This window comes from Aplidium turbinatum, chromosome 3 (assembly GCF_918807975.1).
Source record: "Aplidium turbinatum chromosome 3, kaAplTurb1.1, whole genome shotgun sequence".
NCBI classification, from domain to species: domain Eukaryota; kingdom Metazoa; phylum Chordata; class Ascidiacea; order Aplousobranchia; family Polyclinidae; genus Aplidium; species Aplidium turbinatum.
The window spans coordinates 2,407,315-2,432,905 of NC_137474.1; the positions used below are offsets into that span (position 1 = coordinate 2,407,315).

Sequence of the window (25,591 nt, forward strand, 5' to 3'; positions counted from 1 at the left end):
TTCCTTTTACAAGTTTGTGGTGAACCCGTTTGATACGAGATTAAAAAATATATAAATTGTTTACGAGTAGCGTACTTGGTGATTTATTTCAACTTTCAGTAGGTTACCGTTCTGTAACAACATATTAGTTTTTTAAAGCTGCCAGACAGTGCCACAGCTTTCGTTTCAGTGTTATAAATATAGCCTAACGTACGGTTCAATGTCGGTTCAATTGAAGACAATGGCACTATGACGTCACTATCTGCCCCCAGTTTTAACAATCCCATTGTACGTTGTCATGGCCTCTATATAGTCCGTCTTGGTTTAAAGCAATGTATTGTCTTTCTTTGTTTGTTTTAAAAGAAATTAAACAACATTGCCGAAAAAAATGACAAGATAACGAAATAAACTGCTACAAATTCTTTCATTTTAAATGAACTTTCTTTGCCTCCAGAAGTGGCTTTTTGAGTTTGAAGAGTAGTTTCTACTGATTGATCACCATTGCAATTGTTAGTGGTGCAACAAGCTTTTTCACATGCTCTGAAATCAAAAAACACGTCAGTTAGCTTATCTTATTGTTCTGTGTGTTAACTCTTAGTGAATTTCATAATCAAATTCCAATTGTAACAGAATGGCATTCTTCTTCATTGTGTCAATGCTCATTTACGTTTTGAGCAGGGCTTTGGAGTTGTGGATTGGGAGGTCAGGAATCAGAGAAGCCAAAAAAGGCCGACTCCGGCTTGATACTAAACAACGAGCAATAAAATTTATGTTTGCAATCTTTTTTTAAAATAATTGTTTCTTGTTCGCCAAATTGATCTCGAAAAAAAACAAAACAAAAACTGAACAAAATTTAACAACACTGAAACCGGAGTCGGCTAGTTGTAAACCAATGAAGCCAGAGTCGTATATTATAGTTTTTGCATGGTTGATAAGCGGAATTTTTTCTATAGTCACATTTTGCAAGAACTGTAAGTTTTGAAAATATAAGGCTACTATGATCAAAAAAAAACAATAACAGAAAACGAACAGCAATTATCAAACAAGTTGTTTTACTGGTATTGGTTACAAGAGTTGTTTCACATTAAATTCACACAGTTCAAATAATCTTTGTTAATCTTTGATTGATCAATTTAACATGACGAGGTGAAAGTATTTTATTTTTATTGAAACATTGTTTCAACACAATACACTCATTGTTATGAAACGTGTTTGCGACTTTGACAGAGACTTACATAATTCTATAGCGCGCCTGGGCTAAAGTGACCCCAGGTACCTGTCCACCTCCTTGAGTTTGTTGAATTATCATTGGAATTAATGCTTCGCAATCAGTCATGCATGTCCTATTATCCGCACAAATCCCCAGTGTAATGTTTGCTGCACAAAAATGTCAAATGATAAGATGTTTTGTGATAGGCATTTCTTGTCGTACCTCAGGGATACCTAAACTATTCAGGGATGCGAAACTACAAATGCGAGGCGCCAACTGAAGGTACAACGTTGTCGCGATAAAAGCCATTGCTTTTCTAAGCTATTTTCAAAGCTTTACAAAGCCTGCAGTTACCATATAAGCACAATGATGATAAACGTTTTGCAATATACAAGTGACTGACATCTTCTCTGTTTTTATTTCCAACGTTTTGCATGTGTAAACGACTTGCATCTTCAGTTACGTTGTTAAAAAAACAATTGCAAAATCAAGAAATATGTAAAGTTCTACGATAAAATAACGCCAGCACGCACATTAAATACAACGCATATCGACCAAATAAATTAGTTTTTTTTAACGTTATGCAAATGTAAACGACTTGCATCTTCACTGCTACTATTTCCAACGTTGTGCAAATGTAAACGACTTCTATCTTTTCAATTACTTTGTCAAAATTAATTGCAAACAACAAGGAATAAGTAGGAGCTTTGTAATGTTACACAGACTTCGACAACTACAACATGACTCCGACACTAAGTCGATTGAACTTATAGTTGTAATAACGTAATACGTGTCAGAATGTAAGAAGAATGGCGCAACACTGTCAAGGAAGCCTATTTAAAGGCGACCAATTATGACGTCATGAAAAGCGCGTAAAGCAAAATGCGAGACACTGGCAAGGGCGAATTCCCACACAAAATTAAGAGTGCAACGGTGCGGTTCCAATACATTACAACTAGAACCGGTAAAATAACCATAGACATAGCAGGGGGGCTAAAGGGTCCGTGGCTTTCCTAAATTTGTACTTAATTTAAGTCATGATGCAGCTTTTGTACCACACTGCCACTGGTAAGTTTTCGTACTTTCCTGGCCGTTTTCTCTGGTTCCTCACGTCCAGGTGCATTAAAACGTTTCAACTCATTTTTAGCAAAACAATGAAACAGCGAATGAGTTCGAAATTTGAGTGGCCTGCAGAACACATATGGATTAAGTCAGGGGTTCCCAACCTTTTTTGCTGTTTGTACCCCTTTGTCAGGTCAGAGCATTCTTCGTACCCTCAAAAAAATTCTGATTGAGTTTTTCAGGTATATATTGCTAAATTAAATTGTTTTTATAGCTCAATTAAACGTTAAACCGATATTTCACACAAACATGCAAAAATTACCAAAATAAATTAAATGTCATTTATTTCGTTTGTCACTTCTTAGTGAGATATTTGTTGCTGCTTTAATGACAAAATTCGCTCAAGCGATGGTTCGATTTTACTCAAGGCAACACGTAGATCATCTTGCAGTTGCAGACGATTTCTGTACTTATTCTTCATATACATCATGGTCGAAAAGCCACTTTCACAGTAATAAGTTGTAGAGAATTAACACTGTCATGGCTTCCATAGCAAGACTTGGGAAGGATTTATAGCAACACACCAAAAATCTTCTAACTTTTCAATTTTTGGCAGCTATTTATATCGATGATGTTCTCCTGCAAATTATCCTCATCCGACATTTTTTTAAATCAAAGAGAAATTAATTTACAATCCAATGCTGGAAATAATTCATTTCACCAGTAAAAAAGTAACCATCGAAAGAATCAACCAGCATCTTTAAATGGCAAATAATTTCATTTTTGACATTTTGCAGCAAAGAGTTACTGTAATAGCAATTTGATCAAGACAAGGAAAATTAGCAAGGTTTCCATTTTCATTTTGAGCAGCAACAAGTAAAAAACACATTGTTATGAGACAATGAGGCTACTTAGCCAACTAAATAACAACAATTATTTGTAGATAATTGTTTTTTTCAAAGCAAAGACCGTAATGCCATAATATTATTTACAATTCCAAAACATAACTGTACTGTGAAATCTGTTTGAAAAGCTGAAGGCCCAAGGATCTTCGTACCCCCTGATGTTTAATCTCGTACCCCCAAGGAGTACGAGTACCCCCGGTTGGGAACCCCTGGATTAAGTGATGCCTTCTTCAGTGCAAATGCTATTTTCAGAGGTTTATGCTCTTCAAAAGTGTACAAGCCAAAAAAAAAAAATGGCAAAAAACACTTTGCAATTAATTTGTAACTTTTCTCCATATTGGAATTTTAGTAGGCCTACAGCAATTGTTTGTATAAAAACTATTACATTTTAACCATTTGCAGTCCAATTTTTTTGCAAAAACTTTCAGATATCATAAAACCAGTTGGACTTTGAATGAATGTGTAAACAATAGCCTAATGTTTTAGCATGTTATTATAAAATGATAATCAAGGTGGAACGACAATTCTGAACAGCATTTCTTCTATTTTCACATTTTTAAAAATTCTGTTTTATGGACGGGTTGTGAAAAACAATATTGAAATAGGATTAAAATATAATATGTGACAGGGTGTTGAAAAAAATTTGACACCATTTACCTTTGAAATGTATTGAAATCATTGTTGTAAAAAACCCATAAACATAGGACTTTTCACAACCTTGATTTAAATACATTTTAAAGGTTAATGGTGTTAAAACTTTGAAACACCCTGTAATACTATTAAATTTTCTATAGATAGTTGTCATTAAGCATACTATAAGCTTACCTATTGCACACATGATTGTCAACAGATATAGCAACAACAAAGAAAATTTCATCTAGAGATTGCATCACTTTGTTAAAGAAGGTTCGAAGCAACTGTGTAGTGTGTAGCCTACTTATCTTTTCAATTGGCACCAGGCACACAACATCTTTATATTTTTTTTTATACTGATTGCACCATAAATGTCAACACAGTTTTCGCTCATTGGCCTTCCTCTGTTAATCCAATGAAAGCGCCATTGCAATATTCAACCCTCTGTGCAGTGCATACCTCATCAATAAGCAAGGTTACCATTTTTTCTCCTTCAGATAAGTCGACAGTTCGTTGCTTTAGGTATTGCAAATCTATAGATTTAGTCTCTAGATTACAATCACTTGAAACTTGCTGGAGTATTCTCACTGATGGCAGTATAAAGAACTCACTAAGTTTTTTGTATAGTGAGTTGCTAGTAAGCTGTCACAGAAACGACATGGTTAGCAACCTGGACCTGGGTGAATACCGTCGGCTATTTTTATTGATGTACAACAACTGAAGTTGCTCGGACACAAATTGAATTAGGGGTAAACCTTCATCTTGGCTTTCGTTTTCTTTCAGGTTTGCCTTGCATTGCTCAAGCGCTGCAACAGCCGACTTGACAAAAGTCTTACTATTGTTACCGCTTGGTGATTCTAGAAAGTTTTTGCAGAATGCCAGAATATTGCAAAGCTCTGATACTTTGCTTAATGAATCAGAGCTCATCAGATGCTGAAATGTTTCTTGTGGGCTGTGGCACAGAAATAGAACATACAAATGCATGCACATCTAAACTTTCCCCTACCACCAAAGATGCCATTAACTTAGGAGAAATGTGGCTGCCATTGTTATATGTTATAAAGTGGAATTCCAAAGAAGATTCTTTTAACAATTTGATATATCCAGATAAAATAACCACTTCATTGAGTTTATCTTTTAAATAACCCAAATCACAACAAAAGTCTTGCAACAGAAATTCTTCGTTTTGATCCTGAAGTTTAGCTTTGTCTTTTTTCAGTCTTTCTGTGGCAGTTGCTGCAGAAGTTGAGTGCTTAACTAGAGATTTTGTCAGATAGTGAGACAGGTCAGCAAAAATGCGAGGCACTGCTGATGGCTTCAACCATGGCTGATTAAGTTTCACATACTTTCTGCGTTGTTGGCGATCTAAGTGGCTATCGGTTAATGTTGTTTCAAAATCATCTCCATAGAAATGCTTACCACAAATTCTTGTGTATGGTGTCACAGTTATATTTTCCCTGGATATTGCTCTAATCCAAGCCTTAAACATTTCAGTATCAGGCTGGAAATCGAAATATTGAAACTTTTTCCCAGTTCTTTTAAACGTACGATTAGCCTACCAACTTTGCACCCTGGAGCACAACGATAGTATATCCCATATTGTTATTGCATAAAAAATCTTATAATGCTGGAGCAGAATTTCACCTTGAACTGTAATATTGTACAAGTAAAAAAGGTACAAATAAAAAGAATTACTGTTTTAGGGAGTTACAGTTCAGTTAAGGTACAATAGGGTAAGCAAAATTGTATGTTTTGGTTAATAAATAGCATTAATAGTTTCTATTCTGCAGCATATGAAATAAATGTGTTTTGCAAAGGATGCAACCTATTTCGTCCCCTTAACAATTCATACTCCGATTTCGTCCCCTGAAATCGGGGTACGAAATAGGTTGCACCCTTTCGCAAAGCTTTATATTTGGTTAGAGTATAGTATATAGCCTACAGTATTACATATGATTAAAATATAGTACTAGGCAGTCATTTTTTAATGCCAGATTAACCTCAATTGTCTCTTTGCAAAATTGGACAGTTAGGCCTGACACCACTACACATCTGTTTTCATGTGCCACTTATCAGTAACTTTTGGAAAGAGTTAGGCTTTATGCATAAAAAGGTCAGTTAGGGTCAGGTAATCTACTCCTTCTTGAATAATACTGATTTTAGCACTAACCACACAGTGAACACCCTTATAAACCAATTGTAACATTAAAATATATTTTTTATTCACAGACTGCAATGTCTTGTGAATTGGCTTTACAATTAAACTAAACTATACAGTAGCCCACAGATCAGGTTAATCACCGATAACCGTAGTTTACTGATTTCCTGTGCTCACTGACTGCTGACCAGTGCTGAGTACTGTGCAAATGTGCCATCACTGCCATGTATAAGTGTACCGTCAGTTGGCGTCAAAAATGAACACTAGGGGCGTAGTTGCGCATCCCGTTGTAGTTAAGGTATCCCTGTCGTACCTATAGGCTTATGTTGGGTGGTTAAACAATTCGAGAAAATAAATAAACATATTGAGAAATGGATGAATGCATAGCTATTGATAACAATTCAACACATAAAATGAGGCTTATGTTTGATAAAAGTGCTCTAAACGAAAAAATAAATTAAAAAACCCACGCCAGTGGGTATTCTAATCATAAAACTTACGTAAAAGTAAAGAAAACTTAAAAAGCTGCAAGAGTTACTGGCCGAGACCATCAGGTCTACGTCTCTCTTATTGCTAAAGACTCCATCGGCTTATATCAAATAACAACAGAAAAAGTATGCCGTTGGTCAAAAGCCTTATCTATCACTTCAATCAATTTATTTTGCAAAATATATTCGTGATTGTGTATTTTAGGTGGAAAAGGTAATAAAGACTCGGTTTTTGACCTATTTTCGCCATTTTTTGGTCAAATTTCTCAGTTCACATTTTATTTTGAAAGTCTTCTTGCATTGAACACAGAATTTTATCAATTTGTTTTTCCGTTTCTGTGCAAACAATATTCCTTGCACTTTTTGCACTACAAAGCAATTTGCGCAAATAACAAATTACCTTCCTAATTATTATCTGCCAGCAAAGCATGACTCATACCGCGTCAGAGAGACCGACTCAGTACCGAGACAGCAAAATCGACGTTGAATCAATGCAAAAATGACGGATTTTTCTGCCTGGGTACAGAATGGAATTTTAGCGCCGTCGCGTTTTGAATGACAAACACAAAATGAAACCGCTCGCTAATAGTAAACTGTCAATCAAGCTATTTAATATCAGCAAATTTCTTGCATTTCATAACTGGCTGTGACAAAAGGTTTATTGTGAACTTCACAATTATCTGATACCAACATAATCGGGATTAAAAGTGGGGGCAAGAAAAAAAAGTAAAAGTCAAGAAATCTCAGGTTTCTAGCGTCACTGCTTCTATGTGAAATTGCTGAATTAGCAGAGGGCGAGACCATAGGGTCTACGCCAGTAACAGGTATGGTTAATTGACACTTATTGTCATCCTTGCAAAAATGTCTTCACAAATTTTAAAACTGCATTAATTAGCTTCATAATACGTTACAAGTTTTCAATGCAGCCTTTATATTTACTTATCTTTATAACTAGATGCTATTACTTTGATTACATTGTGCTAAAATAAATTACAATCGGGTAGTATTTATAATTATTATATTATTATTCTTTATTCTTTAATGAGCTAATGCCCTGAAAACCAGTTTTATTTGAATAACATATATCAATAGGATGTAGCATATACAGATGCATGTAGAATAATAAATCAAAGTTATTTTATATCGAAACATGGAGTAGGTTGGGAATATGTCTTTGGCTAATTTTCACTTAAAGTGCCTCTGACAGGAAAATAAATTCGCTAAATTTACCTAACATACCAAAAAGATGACACTAACAAACTTCCCTGACCAGCAAATCGTAAAAAATATCAACAGGCTACTAAGTTACACGCTTGCAAACTTTCGTTGACATCTGCGAATCCGGCACTCATTCAATTGCGAAAATAAAAACGGCAACACCGCTGTGACGTCACAGTAAGCGGGAAGGATACATTCTTTCTTTGTGATGACTTGGTAAAGTTTGGTACGGCTACTGCAAAACGTGAATGTGTGGGGCTCTGTTGGTCTAAAGCAAGTGCAAATTAAGAATCACCGAAATGAAAAAGTGAACTTATTATTACTATCAGGATTCGATCAAATAGGTTGAGTTTACTTTTATCAAACAGCATCTCAATTCAATTGAAATTGCAGTTTCATAGGGCTACCATTTTCATATTTTTTTATTTGTCTTAATCTGGCTATAGCCATTTGCAGTGTAACAACAGTATCTCACAAACAGCACCTTTAATTTATAGTTGAGGCAATGCCTACAAATTGCTGTTTATGTGACATTGTCAGTGACAAAGACTGTGTGCTTTCTTTTCTCACAAAACAAGATAGGCTACTGAGAAGAAAATGATCAAAGTTTTCTTCAAGTGTTCGAAAGTGGGATGGGCCATACAAAACTAGTCGTATATGTTCACTTCACTGAAGATGATTTTGTTAATACCACTAAAGTAAAAATGCCTACAGGCATGTGTTGGAGTGTAGGCTATACTACAAGGTGATGCTCTCGGAAGCAACAATCGGATTGTGATGCCGTCATGCATTGTTTGGCGAATCCGAAACAATTTTCCAGATCCAGATGGCCGTTACACAGGATTTCAATGGCCAACTGAAGGCACATTATGAGAGAGAGAGAGAACTTTTATTTATTTTTGAATAGTGATGATGAATTAAATATGAATGATGATTCGTACGATTTCTTCATTTTTCACTTCAAGTATATTTTAGGTTTTGTAGGAACGTATCCAGTACAGTTTTATTAAACTGCAAAAAACAATAAATCTTCGAAAAAAGCAACCGCTTGTACCAACTCCGACCAAACTGTGATCCACCAATTACATCTAGGAAGCGTTTGTTTCATCCGTTGCTAACGACGTCCACTTAGGATGACGTAATACCACCAAAGTCGTCCCAGAGCAGTGAAATATGGAGTTTCGCCTGTGGTGGCGCTGCGGAGCAGTCGTTTGATTAAATTACGCCCTAACCAGTCGAGCTACGAGGTTAAGATTAAAAACTTCGCTAAGTGTAATTCTGCGCTAGGAAATGCTTTAAAAAGTTACTATACTTGGATCCAACCTGTCAGGGGCACTTTAATTCACTTCATGGACCAAACCCGCTAGCAAATAATGAACTAAAATAATTCTTACCACTTAATTGCATTGGTTCATTGACAATAGAAGAATCCACTCGCAAACAGAACCGTGGCTGATTGCTGGTGGGACACTGATTCTCTTCATATCCACTTGAATAAATGACCTCTGATCCAGACTTGAAGGCCACGCCCGTTAAACAGGTGAAAGGTAACATCGACTCTGTAGACAAAATCAGCCCAAAATGTAGTTGGATTCACAGGTCAACAAAATAATTTTTGCACAAAAAGTGAGAGTCATTTTAGAGCATTTCCAGGCCACTGAAAAAAATTCGGTTAGCTTTTTCGAATTGTTTCAAGCTTTCTAGATATTTGAAAATGAAAATATTTTTGAAATATTGCCTCATTGTTTTTAATTATCCAATTACTCATTTTCAGACCTGTTTTTTATTATGATGTCATAACTGCGTTTGTTTAGTTCAATCGGGTGCTATTGTAACAATTTTAAAACGCAAGCAAGAGTTGAAATGAATAGTTATAGAGAGAGAGACACATGAATGAATATGTTCAATGAAAATGGTTGCGAATCAATACATCACGAGAAAAGTAACTTGAAAATCATACGTTTATAAAATTCAGCTTTGTATTGAAAAGGTAAGTTTACTGAAATAGATACTTGACAAAAGAAATCTTGTTTTAAGCTTTTGCTAGCAAGCGAATTGCACTAGCTTTCAGAACATAGTCTCATAGTGACGTGTTATGACAAATGGTGTTGAAGTCCCTATAGTCAGTGAGTCGTTGTTTTACGCGGTTTTTTGTTTGGATTAAAACTGCTGTCTTGAATGCTGTCTGTTAAGATTCTGTGTTCTTAGGCGTGATTGCTGCATTGTGAAGCATTAGCTCCTATTCACGATCAACATGGCATTCTTGACGCCGAGGCGAAGATTACGTTCTTGTGTAACAAAACAAGGATAAAATACTAAGCAGTTACTTTACTGAAGAACATAACTTTGTATTCTGTAATTATGTAACAGGCTTTTGTACCTTAATGGGTGTCGCTCAGTAGTCTACAACAATAAAGAGTTGCGTTTGCTTATAGATAGCTTTCTTTGTGTATTTGTCTAAATGGTTAAGCAAAACAATGCATGAGGTAGTTAGTAGCCTACTTAGCAGATCCAATACTTGATATCAACAAATATATAGGCTAAACGCAAGTTGTACATTTTTCAAAATGCCAAGCCCAAAATAGCCTGTCAAACGTATTAAAACAACGCCATTATGGCAAGTCTGTTTGAGCCTCACCATGCACAGTAGCTTTTGGCTTCCTATCCATAATGTTATTACAACGACTTTTTTGTTTTTAAAAGTAGAGCAGAACAGGTTGAATGCGTACATTGCACTGGGTATTTCAGAGCCTAAGATTGCATCATTACTTCAACCATGCAATCTCATGTTTTAATGTAGATAAAAATAATGTTTTGATTCGCAGTAATTTTTCTTCAACTTACTGAAAATTAATGAATAAAGGAAAAGCTATACAAAAACAAGCATGTTTGTTTAAGACGAATATTGAGCACAATAAGCCTGATCGCCACCTTTGGGTAAAGGATGGAACGAGTCTGAGAAACTCTTGCTTTTATTTCATATTCAATGTGGTTCACTTTCATGTAATAACTTACAAATAAACAAATATTCTTATGAACCCTGCAGATACGTTCAAAGAAATGCATTTTCTTTTCGTTTGTTTTAAAAGAAATTAAACCATATTGCTATACAACAATGATAAGACAACGAAAAAAAATGTTGCAAATTCTTTCATTTTAAATGAACTTTCTGCACCTCCAGTGGTGGTTTCTTGTGGGGTTTGAAGAATAGTTTGCACTGATTGATCATTATTGCAATTGTCGGTGGTGCAACAAGCTCTTTCACATGTTCTGAAATCAAAAGACACGTCAGTTAGTTTATCCTATTGTTCTGTGTGGTAACTCTTAGTGAACTTCATAATCGTATTCTTTAATAAACTAAAAGGCATTCTTCACCATCGTGCCAATGGCTATCTACGTTTTGAGCAGGGCTTTGAACTCGGAGTCGGGGTTTGGGGCGTGTCCAGAATTGGAGACGTCAAAAAGGCCGAGTCCGGCTTGATACTCAACGATGAACAATAAAGTTTATGTTTGCAATCTTTTTTCAAAATAATAGTTTCTTGTTCGCTGCGTATAGATCTTGAAAAGCTTACCCGAAAATAGAAGAGTTTGTTCTTGACAGTTTTGAGAAAGTCGCCGTTTCAAGTTTGATCAAAATTTTTTAGTGAAATTAAATTTTAAAAAGTATAAAAAGGCAAAAACAAAACAAAATCTGGCAACCCTCCCAAATCTGGCATTACTGAAGCCGGAGTTGGAGCCGGCCAGTTATAAACCAATGAAGCCAGAGCTGTATATTTTTGAGTTTTGCATGGATGATAAGCAGAATTTTTCTAGTCACGTTTTGCTTTAAAAAACTGTAAGTTTTAAAAATATAAGGCTACCAGACTAAAAGAAAAACAACCACAAAGCAGAAAACGAACAGCAATTATCAAAAAAGTTGTTTTACTGGTATTAGTTACAAGCACTGTTTCACAGTAAATTCACATAGTTCAAGTAATCTTATGTTAATTCGATTGACGAATTTCAGCAGAATGAGGTAAAAGCATTTTATTTTTATTGAGATATTGTTTCAACACAATACACTCATTATTATAAAACGTGTTTGCGGCTTTTAGAGAGACTTACATGACTCTATAGCGTACCAGGGCTAACGTGACCCCAGGTACCTGTCCACCTCCTTGAGTTTGTTGAATTATCATTGTAACTAATGTTTGGCAATCAGTCATGCATGTCGATTCATCTGCACACATCCCCAGTGTAATTTTTGCTGTACAAAAATGTAACATGATAAGATATTTTGTCATTGGCATTTCATTGGCCGGACCGACATTGGCCATTATGGAGCTCACACCCATGGAGGGCCTTCCTCCCGGAAAGCGTGAACCTTGGAAGTGTCGCCTTTCCGCTTATGGATGGGTTGGGGTCACCAGCTTAGCCCTTTGCTAAGCGCCACACGGTCTACGAAGCAACTGTGATGGAAGTCGCTTCGGCGACGCGACCGTGTAACTGTATAACAATAACTGTGTAGCCTACTTATTACCGTGTTCACTGTTCACTGCGTCCAGTAGTTTATTCCACGTTACTGTACATCCAAAGGTTGAGGGTTGTATCTCCAATATATAATCATTACTTTGATACAAGATCCGAAATAGATCGATTATGCATTTAAACATATATCCAGTGCTTGACTGTAATAAGCGACCGTTAAGCAGACGTCCAAAACGAACTAACTTTCTTTTTCAAGTTTCAGAAATAAAAATGGCTTCTTACAAGAGAGGAGCGCATCTCTCATAACGAAAAAACAAACACTGCGCTCTCACTAAATCTAACGTCACATTCCAGAACTGTGGAAGAGAGGACCAATCACGTGCTACTACGAGCTTGTCTCCCCAGTGATGCACAAAACACATTATTATTTGGGTTCCATGGAGGGGAGTACTGCGACATAGCTCCCCCTCTAAGTGGGTACGAAGTTATGCGAACACATGACAAGAATACAAAACCAAATGACAAAAATATTGGTAGTTCTGGGTGAATCGGCTGATGGTCGTTGTTACGGCATGAAGCAGGCGGAGAAGAATGATCGTTGTTCTTCTAGCATGACGGTCATTCCGAGTAGCAATCCGGATGTGATAAAAATCCCGCGGAACGGCCGCAGTATCGCGTGAGCGATCGACATGCAGAGTATCCCTGCTCGCGATGACATAATGTCCGTAATTGTCCAATCAGTCCTTAGATTTCTTCTGATCTTTCAAAGTTGTGTCACCCAGTCTACAGCAGTGTTGGAGGTGAATATCTACAAAGTGTATACAAGGCAGTAAGAGTCCTTCATAAGGAAGGTGTCTAAAGTAAGTCAAAAATTTTGAATCACACTCATACTCAAAGATGTTCAAGACTCACCAGAGAAACGAAGGGACACGAACACAGAATCCCTAGACTCAAGGTAAGGTAAAAAAAAAAGGAACTGTGTACAGCAGAAAGGTACAGTAAAGGCAAGGGTTCATCACTTCCGGAAACGAGTAGGTAACCTGACTTCTCTGCCGGTACGTGTCACGTAGTGTGAAGCGGTCGATGAGACTGGGAGCTCATCGGAAACCCTAGGATCATCCTGGGAACGAACGTACTGCATAGAAGAAGTCGAAGAAGTTAAGAACGTATCGTATCGTAGAACAAGTCATGCCGAAACGTCACTGCCGTTTCGGCATGACTTGAAAAATCCTCATCAGGGGAAGTGTCCATATAAGCAGGTTTTAATCTGTCAATGGTAACTGTATCAGTGCGACCAGCGATGTCAACGGTAAAGTACTTCTCACAACGATCGATTACACGGTAAGGCCCGTCGTAAGGTGGACGTAACGGTCCCTTCACTGCATCATGTCGTATAAAAACGTGTGAGCATGTGTCAAGGTCAGCGTCCATATAAACAGAGCGTTTGCCATGACGCGGGCGTATGTAAGGAAAATTGTTGACAAAATCACGTAACTGACGCACGTAGTGGGAATTGACAGGACCTACAACGGGGTCTGCAAAAAAATCACCTGGTAAACGAAGGGTGGTGCCAAGTGTGGCTTCAGCAGAAGAAAAACCAAGATCTTCCTTTATCACTGCACGAGTGCCCAGGAGTGCCAATCCGAGGTGGGAGAACCAGTTGTTTGGGTTGGATTGAGCTCTGATGGCAGTTTTGAGTGTGCGATGCACCCTTTCAACTAATCCGTTGCAAGCAGGGTGGTAAGCAGTAGTTGTACGATGATCACACCCAAGGTATTGGCATAGCTCTTTCCACAGGAGAGAGGTGAATTGTCGACCACGGTCAGTGACCATGGTGACAGGGGCGCCAAAGCGTGATACCCAACCCCAGAGAAAGGCATCAGCACATGCACGTGCAGTAATGCTGGTCAACGGTAGGGCTTCGACCCAACGCGTGTGGCGGTCAATAACGGTGAGGAGATACGAATATCCGCTGGACTCAGGTAGTTCTCCAACGATATCAACATGGACATTCGCAAAACGTTTGTCAGGAGTAGGAAAATGAGTTAGAGGCGCCGAGACGTGCCGTTGAATTTCGGCGCGTTGACAAGAGACACATGTCTTAACCCAAGCTTTAATGTCAGCCTTCATGTCAGGCCAAACGTAGCGTTGAGCAATGAGGCGTTGTGTTGATTTGATTCCTCCGTGGTTGAGGTTGTGCAGTTTGTCAAAAACTGTTTGGCGATACGTCGTCGGCAACAGGACTCTAAAGCGTCCAGTTGAGGTATCCCCCTCGATGGAGATGCCGTGTTCAGGTAGGAGTCGTTTTTCCAACGTAAGAGAGGTAGGACTCATACGAAAGTCAGCTAAGGAGGTGTCATCGTGTTGAGCAATGGCCAGGTCACAAAAGTCGAAGTTGATACCATCTTCATAAATGGCATTGACTGCAGCGCGACTGAGACAGTCTGCGACCAAGTTTTCACTACCCTTTAAGTAGCGAACATCAGTGGAGAACTCACTGACGTAGGCCAAGTAACGTAACTGTCGTGCTGTGGCTTTCGCCATCGTTGCGCTGAAAGCTGCAGCTAGCGGACGGTGATCTGTAAAGATTGTGAAATCACGTGACTCAAGGAAGTAGGAGAAATGTCGGACGGCGAGGTACATGGCTGTAAGCTCCCTGTCAAAGACACTATACTTCTGTTGAGCTGTATTAAAGAAACGAGAAAAAAACATGAGCGGCTTGGCTTCGCCATCGATGAGTTGTTGAACAACAGCGCCAGCGGCAGTATCTGACGCGTCTGTGACTAGTTGGATGGGAGCACCATGAACGGGGTGAGAGAGTAACGTGACTTTCGCGAGGCTCTGTTTCGCAGTCTCAAAAGCATGCTTCATGATGTCAGTCCAGATCAGAGGTTTCTTTGACGACTTACCAGGCGGTAAGGAAGTGTACAGAGGTTGAAGGATTTCCGCACAGTGTGGTATGAACATGCGGTAGAAGTTGAGCATACCCAGGAAACATCGTAATTGTCTTACGGTGGTGGGTAGAGGAAAGTTCAGGATAGCTGAGACTTTGCCAGGAAGCGGCCGTATGCCGCTCGAGTCGAGCTGGTGTCCTAGGAACTTCAGTTCGGGTACCGCAAAGGAACATTTTTCCTTGTTGAGGATGAGACCGTAGTGGTCAAGACGTTTGAACACCTGAGATAGGTGGCGTTTGTGCTCCTCTAAGTCTCGAGAATGGACGAGGACGTCGTCAATGTAACAATAGACATAGGGAAGACCCCGCAGCACTTCATCCATGAAGCGCTGAAACGTCTGTGCGGCACCCGAGAGACCCATAGCTGTACGTTTGAAGTTGTAACTCCCCATTGGAGTCACAAGGGTCGTCTTGTGACGATCCTGTTTTGCTATGGGTATCTGGTGGTAGCTCTTCACGAGATCCAGGCTGGAGAAGATAGTAGATCCAGAGAGGTGGTCTACAAAGTCGTGAAGATAGGGTATGCGGTAGGAGTCTTTCTTGGTTTGTTTGTTGAGCAAGCGAAAATCACCCGTGATTCTGTACCGCCCATTTGGCTTGGGTACAAGGTGTACTGGTGTACCGTATGGAGAGTTCGCCGGTTCTATAATGTCCAAGTCAAGGAGCGTCTGCAGTTCCTTGCGGAGACCCTCCAGCTTTTCTGGAGATAGTCGTCGTGCCCGTTGGCACACAGGTGGACCATTGGTAGGAATATAGTGTTCCGTTGTGTGGCGAACTGGACGGTTGAAGTTCTCCAGCTCAAAAACAGAAGGAAACTCTTCCTCTAGGAAAGCTAGTTCAGCAGGAATCTGTGCCGTGCTCGCAGAAGGTGAACAGGCATCAGAATAGAGTTGAACTTCAGAAGCATCAGTAGGTGAAGTAGACAAATCCGTATCAGGAGCAAAGTCAGTACTCGATACACAGGGATCGGCTGGGGTCGTCTGTAGGAGACGGCCGTTAACAACGTCAGGTGTTAAACAAAAATGGCGTAAGAAATCCAGTCCAAGAATGGGAAAATCTACGTCTGCAACGCGGAACGTCCACTCAAATGTGCGGTCAAAACCAAGCGACAAAGTCAATGGTCTTTTGCCAAAAATGTTAACCGCAGTGTGATTAGCTGCGCGTAGACTGGATTGCGGTTCGGAAACGTCGGTATAACAACGCGGCAACAACGAAAAGGTCGATCCTGTATCAACACAAAAGTTAATGTCAGTAAGAGTGTCAAGAATCATGAAAAGAGCGGAATGTGTCGTAGGTCCTGCGGAGCCGAGGCTGCCCACTCGTCCATCCCTCGGCGTTATTCGTTTTTTGGCTTGCCTCTTGGGACCCAAGAGCAAGGTTTTTCACAGCGATGTGCCTTATTACCATATGTGAGGTGGTAATAGCATAAAACACGCCTTGAGTCATTGGACCTCGGTTTGGGTTTGAAGTCGGTGGAGTCCGTAATTTTCGGAGTAGGGGTACTCGGCTCCGAGCGCCTAAAATTCGCAGGCGAGCTCAGTGTAGACATCGAGGTTGTACATGAACGAGAGTCAGAAGAAGCAGTAATGGAGGTTTGGAGCTCCTCCAGGCGGTCCGCGAGTGAAGAAATGCGGTTCTCCAAGTGGAAGTTAATTTCTGGCTGTTTATTGGTATCTTGCGTGGGAGCAGAATTAGATGGCTCTCCCGCAGCAATGATGTCATCTGCTCGTTCGGCGAGCGTTTGAAGATCGTCACCCTTACAGATGGTTAAAAGTTGTCGCACTCCAGGAGGAAGACGGTCAAGAAAAACTATGCGAAGGAGAGGAAAAAAATTCTCAGGAACACGACCGTTTATAGCAACTAACTGACGTAAACGCTTTAAGAGCTCGGTCGGCTTAAGGCCTCGATCTTTGTTACCATGTAAGAACTCGTGAAGTCTCTCCGTAGAAGACTTCATATTCTCGGCAGTGATCAAAGTTTTAAAATTTTCATACGGTAAATCACAATGTACACAATTATCCAAAATTTCTGTCATATCAGCTAATTGCTTAGGATCAAATTTTTGTACGATGCAATCGAACTTATCACGTGAGCTCATGTGAGGGTGCTGCATGAACGCAGATTCACACAATGATAACCATAATTGCACATTGCTATGAGTAAACACAGGTAATTTAAGTTTTTTTGATACTGGTACGTTTGCCGACAAGTTCATAATATTTTGTGCAGCAGTGTGAAAAGCCTCTGTGGCGTTATTATTTGCCTTAGTATTAATGCTACGCACTACGAAATACAGTAAGGTAGTTAAAAATGACGTCACAATAGCCAAAAGTGACACTACAATAACAATAAACTCCATGTTGGTTGAATTAGGCCAAGTTAAGTTACATAAAAAATTGTTGCAACGTTCCAAATCCAATCACGTCGGGGTCACCATTGTCGCCTTTCCGCTTATGGATGGGTTGGGGTCACCAGCTTAGCCCTTTGCTAAGCGCCACACGGTCTACGAAGCAACTGTGATGGAAGTCGCTTCGGCGACGCGACCGTGTAACTGTATAACAATAACTGTGTAGCCTACTTATTACCGTGTTCACTGTTCACTGCGTCCAGTAGTTTATTCCACGTTACTGTACATCCAAAGGTTGAGGGTTGTATCTCCAATATATAATCATTACTTTGATACAAGATCCGAAATAGATCGATTATGCATTTAAACATATATCCAGTGCTTGACTGTAATAAGCGACCGTTAAGCAGACGTCCAAAACGAACTAACTTTCTTTTTCAAGTTTCAGAAATAAAAATGGCTTCTTACAAGAGAGGAGCGCATCTCTCATAACGAAAAAACAAACACTGCGCTCTCACTAAATCTAACGTCACATTCCAGAACTGTGGAAGAGAGGACCAATCACGTGCTACTACGAGCTTGTCTCCCCAGTGATGCACAAAACACATTATTATTTGGGTTCCATGGAGGGGATTACCGCGACAGAAGTATTAGCGATGTCTCAACCGATTAAGAACTGGTAGTGGCAGGTATAAAACTTTGATGAGACACTGGGGGTATTCCATGGGGAGCACAAGTTGCAAATGCGGACAGGAGCAAACGATGCAACATCTACTCGAATGCTCTGACCTAAAAGAAAGGTGCTCTGCACAGGATTTGGCCGAGTTCAACGATAGAAGAAGAGCTTGCGTGATGCTCTGGGCTACGGCCGTGTAACACATGATGAAGATTGACATTTGTTGTCGTATCTAGGCTTACGTTTGGTAGTTAAACAATTCGAAAAATAATGATCATATTAAGAAACTTTTAGATGTTGATGGATGATTGCATAGCTATTGATAACAATTCAATACATAAAATGAGGTTGTTGTTTGATAAAAGTGCTCCAAATGTAAAAATAAGTTAAAAAACCTCTGACACTGGGTATTCAAAGCATAAAACTTACGTAAAAGTGAAGTAAACTTAAAAATCGTAAACTTAATTTGCACTTATTGCCATCCTTGCAAAAATGTCTTCACAAAATAGAAACTTTCAAAAATCACAAGCTGTAAAACTGCATTAGTAAGCTCCATCATACGTTACAAGTTTTCAATGCAACCTTTATATTTACATTTCTTTATAACTAGATTCTATTACTTTGATTAACTATTTTTTCCAACTATATTATTATATTATTATTAAGTATTTGATTACTTGTTATTTTTAATATTATTACCTTGTAGGTACTAAAGAAATAACAGTTAGGTAGTAATTATAAATATTTTATTATTATTCTTTATCTTTTATTGAGCTAATGCCCTGAAATGCAGTTTTATTTGAATAACAGTATATGAAGGAATGCTGCATAAATACAGATGCATGTGCATTGTGCAATAACAAATCAAAGTCATTTTACATCGAAACGTTGAAAAGGTTGGTAATAGCTTTTTGGTTTATTTTTACTTAATTTACTTTAGAGACCAAACCGGCCAGCAAATAATAAACTAAAATCATTCTTACCACGTAATTCCTCTGGTTCAGTCATGATTACAGATTCCACTCGCAAACAGAACTGTGGCCGATCGATGGTGGGACACTGATTCTCTTCAAATCTACTTGAATAAAGTACCTGTGATCCAGACTCAAAGGCTACGCCCGTCAAACAGGTGAAAGGTAACACCGACTCTGTGGACAAAGTCAGCCCAAAATGTAATTGGATTCACAGGCCTACAAAATAATTTTGGCACAAAAGTGAGTCGTTTTATAGTATTTCAAGGCAACTGATTCCGAAAATACGCTTAGCTTTTTCGAATTGGCTCTAGCTTTCTAGATATTTAGATATTGGACAATGAAAATATTTTTAAAGCCATTACCTAAATCAGTGTTTTTCAACCCCTGGGTCGTGATCGTGACCCAAAACTGGGTAGCCGTTTCATTTTGATGGGTCGCTTTAAGATGTGGTGATAAAAGATAATGTCTCTTGAGTCTTGAGCAAAGTTAAAACTGCCTACCACTACTTTAGTTTTTCGTAATTTCCACTGTTCAAACTACGCCGCATCTTTCACCCGACGATTTTACCAAACGCATTTTGCGGTGAAGTAGTACACAACAGCACACACTAGACTAATTTGGAAGAAGAAATTTTATTCTGCAAAACTTTGGAAACAACAACACGAGGTCGAGGCGAAGATATGAAGAATGAAGAGAGTTAGGGTGGATAAAATGCTCCAGTATTTGCAGTGATGGAGCTCCAGCTATGCTCGGATCCCGCAAAGGTTTTACTGCTCGTGTGAAAGAAATTAATCCTAATCTAGCCTACTCGTCAGTCACTGTTTCATCCATAGATAAAACTTAGCATCTTGCAGGCTTTCAACCGAATTGGGAACTGTCATGCAAAATGTAATTCTCATCGTCAACTCCACAAAGGCCAAATCGCTGAACACATGACTGTTTGAAAAATTATGCGAAGATGTTAATGCAGAATACAGACATCTGTTGAACTTTTCTGATATGAAATCATTATCTCGTGGCAAACTACTGGAGAGTTTTATAACTCTGCGTAAAGAGGTGAATGAATTTTTGAAAGACAAGAAGCATAGCTTGGCAGAAAAATTTGCTGATCAAAAGTGGTTTTTGTTTGAGTTGTATCTTTCTGATATATTTTTGCAGCTGAACATCTTGGATACATCTTTGCAAGGACCAAACATAATGTTGGTCGATGTATCTGAAAAACTGATTGCTTTTACGGAAAAGCTGAAGTTGTGGAAGAGGAAGATCGCGTCCCAGAAAACAGCAGCATTTACTGTTTTGAATCAGTTAGGCTATTGGTAGATACACGGTTAGGCTTTGACGATGTACAACTTGTCATAGAGAGGCGTTTGGGTTCATTGAGACGAGGATTTGATTATCTCTAAAAATGCAAAAAATTTGGAATGGGCGCGCAATCCATTTGCTATTGATGTTGATACCCTGCCCGAAAACTACCAAAAGCATTTTTGGGTTCCAAGAGGAGTTTGTTGAGATTCAGTGCAACAGTATATTGATGAACTGTTTTAACAAACAAACCCTTGGTCAATTTTGGACAATAATCAAGAATGAAAAGACTGTTGTTGGCACGCACGCAGTAAAAGCTCTCCTGCCATTTGTTACTACCTGCTTGCCTGTGAGCGGCTTTTCTGCGCTCAATCACATCAAAACAATGGAGAAAAATTGCCTTCAGCCTGAAGATGACATGAGATAGGCACTGAGTAAGATAGCTCCACATTTTGACAAGTTGTTGAAACAATACAAAGTCAAGGCTCATATTAATTAAATTCGACATTTTGTTGTTATGTTTAATCGTGTTATATATGAGTGTGGCTCATTTTTTCATGCTTACAAAACGTTGTGCGAAACGTAGTTTTGGCAATAGGAACGCCAAATCTTTGCTATCAATTTAACCTTAATTTTTGGGTCGCCACAAATAAAGGCTGAGAAGCAATGACCTAAATGCGTTAACCTAATCACTCATTTTCAACTTTTGTTATTATGATGTCATATTTGCATTGGTTTAGTTCAATTGGGTGTTATTGTTTAAAACACAAGTTTAAAACAACAGCAAGGGTTGAAGTGAACTGTGATTAATGAAAGAGAAGTAAATCATTTTAGTCAATTATGTCAAATCTAGTCATTATCTCACTCATGCAATCATATGTTACTGTCGATAAAAAATAATATTTTGTCTTCAGTAGTTATCGCATGTGCAATGGTGCAATTACTACACATGAGCCTAAGATTACATCATTATCTCACTCGTGCAATCTCATATGTCAAGGTATATAAAAAATAATATTGCAGTGATTGCATTTAAACTTACAAAAAATTAATGAATAAAGCTATACAAAAACAAGGATGTTTGTTTAAGACGAATATTGAGCACAATAAGCCTGATCGCCACCTTTGGGTAAAGGGTTGAAAGAGGTTGTGAAGCTCTGACTTTTAGTTTGTGTTCAATGTGGTTCACTTTCATGTAATACAAATAAACAAATATTCTTATGAATCCAGCAAATACGTTCAAAGAAATGTATTCTCCTTCTTTGTTTTAAAACAATTGAACAGTATTTTCAAACAACAACAAATCTCGATTGAGCGGACTTTTGCCCTTTCGCTCCGCGGGAGGTTTCCGTCCTGCCCGAGCCAGAAAGATAACAAAAAATTGCTACAAATTTCATCATTTTAAATGAACTTTCTGCACCTCCAGTGATGTTTTCTTGTTGGGATAGAAGAATAGTTTGCACTGATTGATCATTATTGCAATTGTCTGTGGTGCAACAAGCTCTTTTACATGTTCTGAAATCAAAAGACACGTCAGTTAGCTTATCCTATTGTTCTGTGTGGTAACTTTTTGTGAATTTTATAATCGTATTCCATATTAAACGAAAAGACATTCAACTCTATTGCGTCAATGGTTATTTACGTTTTGAGCAAGGCATTGGAGTTGGGAGTTGGAACGATTTTGGCGTGGTCGAAGTGGGAGACGTCGAAAAAGGCCGACTCCGGCTAGTTACGAAACGATGTACAACAAAGTTTATGTTTGCAATCTTATTTTTTTTAAATATTTGTTTCTTGTTCTGAGTGTTCAACTCTAAAACATCACTCAAACATAAAAGTGTTTGTTCTTGTTAGTTTTTGTGGAAATCGCAGTTTCAATTTTGATTACAATTTAAGTAAACACAAATAAAAAAAAAAAAATGAAAAGGGACAAAAAACTAAATAAAATCTGGCAACTCTCTCACTCACAATCAATAGATATAGCCCAGACGGCAGACTGCTTTATATGTTTTCGAACAAGTGTGCTGTTTTGATTATGTAGCCTAATTCTTACGAGAGGTTATTGTCGATTACTGTCTTAAAGGAACTTTTAATTATGGAATAATCTACTGCGAAACATTCTTTCACAATATCTTCTTTACATGCAACACTAAAAGGTTTTCATAGGAGAATTGCTGTTAAGTTAATTATGCTCTTGTAAAGACTAACTGAAACTTTTCACCTGGCATTTGATAATTAATTAATTAAAGTGGCTTGCGTTCTTCTGGTGACTATAGGCCACTAGGTTACCTCCTGATGTTAAGGATGATACCTAGGTTTTATTACCGACGTTTCGTCAGTCAGCACGACTGACTTTATCAAGTGGGCTGAAACATGTAAACACAACTTGTTCAGTAACAAATGGCACAACACAAAAACATAGTGACGAAGTGAAATGAATACAGTAGCAAGAATCAGAGTTAAAAAACGCAACAGGATTACCCCTCAGTTTAATTAATAACGCAGTCGTGCTCGGTAATAAAAGCTAGGTATCATCTTTAACATCAAGTGTAGTACGATGTAATAGATGAATACTGTACGTGTAATAGGTGGAAAGAACCATGACACTCCCAAATCTGGCAACACTGAAGTTGGAGTCGGCTAGTTATAAACCAATAAGGAGTTGAAGTCGAATATTTTTCGCCCGACTCCACACCCTAGTATTGAGTCGTAGACATCTTCTGTGCTTGCTCGGTAAGCAGAATTTTTTCTGGTCACGTTTTGTTCGAAGGACTGTATGTTTTGGAAATATAAGGCTAGTCTGACTCAAAATAACAAAACAGAACTTGTTATCAAACGATTATTTTCACTGGCATTTTCACAGTAAATTCACACAGTTCAAGTAATCTTATGTTAACTCGATTGATAAGTTTCAACATGGCGAGGTAAAAGTATTTTATTTTTATTGAAACATTGTTTCAACTTACGAAATTCTATAGCGCGCCTGGGTTAAAGAGATTCCACCCACCCTTCCACCTCCGAGAGTTTGTTCAATTATCCTTGGAACTAATGTTTCACAATCAGTCATGCATGTCGTATCATCCGCACAAATCCCCAGTGTAATTACCGCTGTACAAAAATGTTAAAAGATAAGATATTTTGTCATGGGCATTTTTTATAAGGTTATGTTTGGTTATGTATGTTTTATGTTTTTTTACTTATAAGGTTATGTTTGGTGTAGAAATGAAAAGTTTTAGCTATAAAGTGATTTCAAAATTAAAAACATTTGAAGCTTCGAAAATGTTATCTTAGAGTTTAAATAATCACTTAATAAAGCGCTCTCAATTGTCAATAGGCCAAGATCACTTGAATAATTAATGACTTGATAGATCCAATTTAAATATAAAGATTATTTGTTTAAGATCTAACTGAGCTTCTCCAACTAATCGTACAAAATGCATTTGACAATGTCTGTCATTGTACAATAACAATGGAGGCAGTGGCGTAGCCAGAAATTTTTTTTGGGGGGGGCCAAATATTTGATGAATTGAAGAGAACGACAAAATGTTTGATTTAAGACATCGCCACCTGATGTGCAGTGGCGCATCCTGGTGGGTTAAGCAAGGGAAGCAATAAAGCTGGTGGGGGTTAGAGCGTGCCGAAGGCACGCGTATTCTAGGGGGGTCCGGGGGCATGCTCCCTCGGAAAATTTTTGCAAAATTACACTTAAATAATGGATTATAACGCTTTCTGGAAACACTTTCAGGGTAATATTTGTATGAAACTTATTAGCAGATAAACAGCTATTAACTTATTAAAGGTAGCTCTTATCTACACACAAACGGGCAAAAACTGCGGCTAAAATTAGAGAACACAAAAAACTCAGCTACACAAAAACCCTACAGAGTAAGCGATTCTGAAATTGCTTCCACAGATTTGCGCGATTTACGATTTGCAAAATTTATTGGTGTCTTTCTGTGTGTCTAAAACAAGTCCTGGGGGGTGTTAATAGCCAGATGTCTTGGAAAACAATATAAATTTATACAAATTATATTATATTTTCAACAAAGGGTTCAACTTCGGAATCCAAACTTTGAAAATTTTGGGGGGGCCATGGCCCCGTTCGCCCCCCCCTGGCTACGCCTATGAATGGAGGATGCAAGTGATTGGCAGCTGAAGAGATACTGCATCCAGATGCATGTGGAAAAACAAATCAAAGTAATTTAAAATCTAGACATTGAGTAAATTGGATATATGTCTTTGGTTAGTTTTTACTTAATTCAGTTCATGGACCAAACCCGCATGCAAATAATAAACTAAAATAATTCTTACAACGTAATTGCGATGGTTCAGTGATGATTACAGATTCCACTCGCAAACAGGACTGTGTGTCGGTGAGACACCGACTCTCTTGATACCTATTTGAATAAACTACCTGTGATCCAGACTCGAAATCTACGTCCTCAAAACATGTTAAAGTTTGGGAACGAATTGAACCCAAACAAAAACACAAAACAAGTATTTGCGTAATACACTTCATCTTAACAAAGTTGCAAAAGCCAGCTAAAAATAAAAGTAATTCAGAGTCTCGTGTTAGGAAATCATGTTCTTCTCGTTGTGTATATGCCTTTCAAAGGGATTTTGGTTTAAATGACGTGAACTTGATGATGTACACTGAAAACATGAACTAATCATTTCACATACGCTGTCCAATTACCCTACCATGAGACTTTAGATTAGTATTTAAGTTGGCCTTGTGGTAAAAAGCGCCAATGTTAATATTGGTGATATAGGAAATTCCAGGCCTATATCTTTATCCACACCCTTTTCAAGCTTTTTAAGCATATAATTCTGCATTTTATTTCGCCTTTATTTGTGACTAGTGACACCCAATTTGGTTTCAAGTCTAAGCACAGCACCAATAAGTACATCTTTGTGTTTGTGGCTTTTTTAGGTCTATCGAAAACGTTTGAAAAACTTCAAGTCAAAGTTAATGGTTGCAAGTTGCCGTTTAAGAGCCAACCAACTTGTCTTGGGATGAAGTTGGATAGACAACTTACAGTACGTACAAGCAGCACATATAAGGCCTGTGTGCATAAATATCTGCATGCAATGGTCTTTTGATGTGCCTATAGCAGGAACTACTTAGGGGGTAAAACCATCTTCCTTCGTATAAGTGGCCTGGCACTCGCCTACAGTGCAGAGGAATATGCAGCTCCGGCATGGTGTCGCAGCAAACATAC

At 38.4% G+C, this 25,591-nt stretch overlaps 1 protein-coding gene across 2 annotated transcripts; it reads right to left on the reverse strand.

The window, feature by feature from the left end:
• On the reverse strand, nucleotides 1-25,252 carry LOC145767448 (uncharacterized). 2 transcript variants are annotated; one of them, XM_082579268.1, is made up of 10 exons: nucleotides 25,170-25,252; nucleotides 24,681-24,783; nucleotides 23,336-23,477; nucleotides 21,793-21,887; nucleotides 19,080-19,244; nucleotides 11,758-11,899; nucleotides 10,829-10,923; nucleotides 9,048-9,212; nucleotides 1,215-1,356; nucleotides 1-519 (listed from the first exon to the last, which is right to left on the reverse strand). In XM_082579268.1, the coding sequence occupies exons 1-10, from the start codon at nucleotides 25,203-25,205 to the stop codon at nucleotides 336-338; spliced, it is 1,269 nt and encodes a 422-aa protein (XP_082435394.1). In that variant the 5' UTR covers nucleotides 25,206-25,252; the 3' UTR covers nucleotides 1-335. The 2 variants fall into 2 exon arrangements, with proteins under 2 accessions (XP_082435394.1, XP_082435393.1); XM_082579267.1 differs by lacking the exon at nucleotides 25,170-25,252 and having other exon boundaries at nucleotides 24,681-24,906.
• Between the last annotated feature and the right edge of the window lie 339 nt (nucleotides 25,253-25,591).

Bases quoted from the DNA above. Each gene is read 5' to 3' on its own strand.
- LOC145767448 (XM_082579267.1), bottom strand. From the start codon at position 24,888: ATGAAGTGTATTACGCAAATACTTGTTTTGTGTTTTTGTTTGGGTTCA. The intron at 23,478-24,680 runs GTAAGAATTATT...ATTTTTGTACAG, and splicing joins TGAACCATCGCAATTACGTT to CGGTAATTACACTGGGGATT. The intron at 9,213-10,828 runs GTGCAGAAAGTT...TTTTGTCTACAG, and splicing joins ACAAGAAACCACCACTGGAG to AGTCGATGTTACCTTTCACC.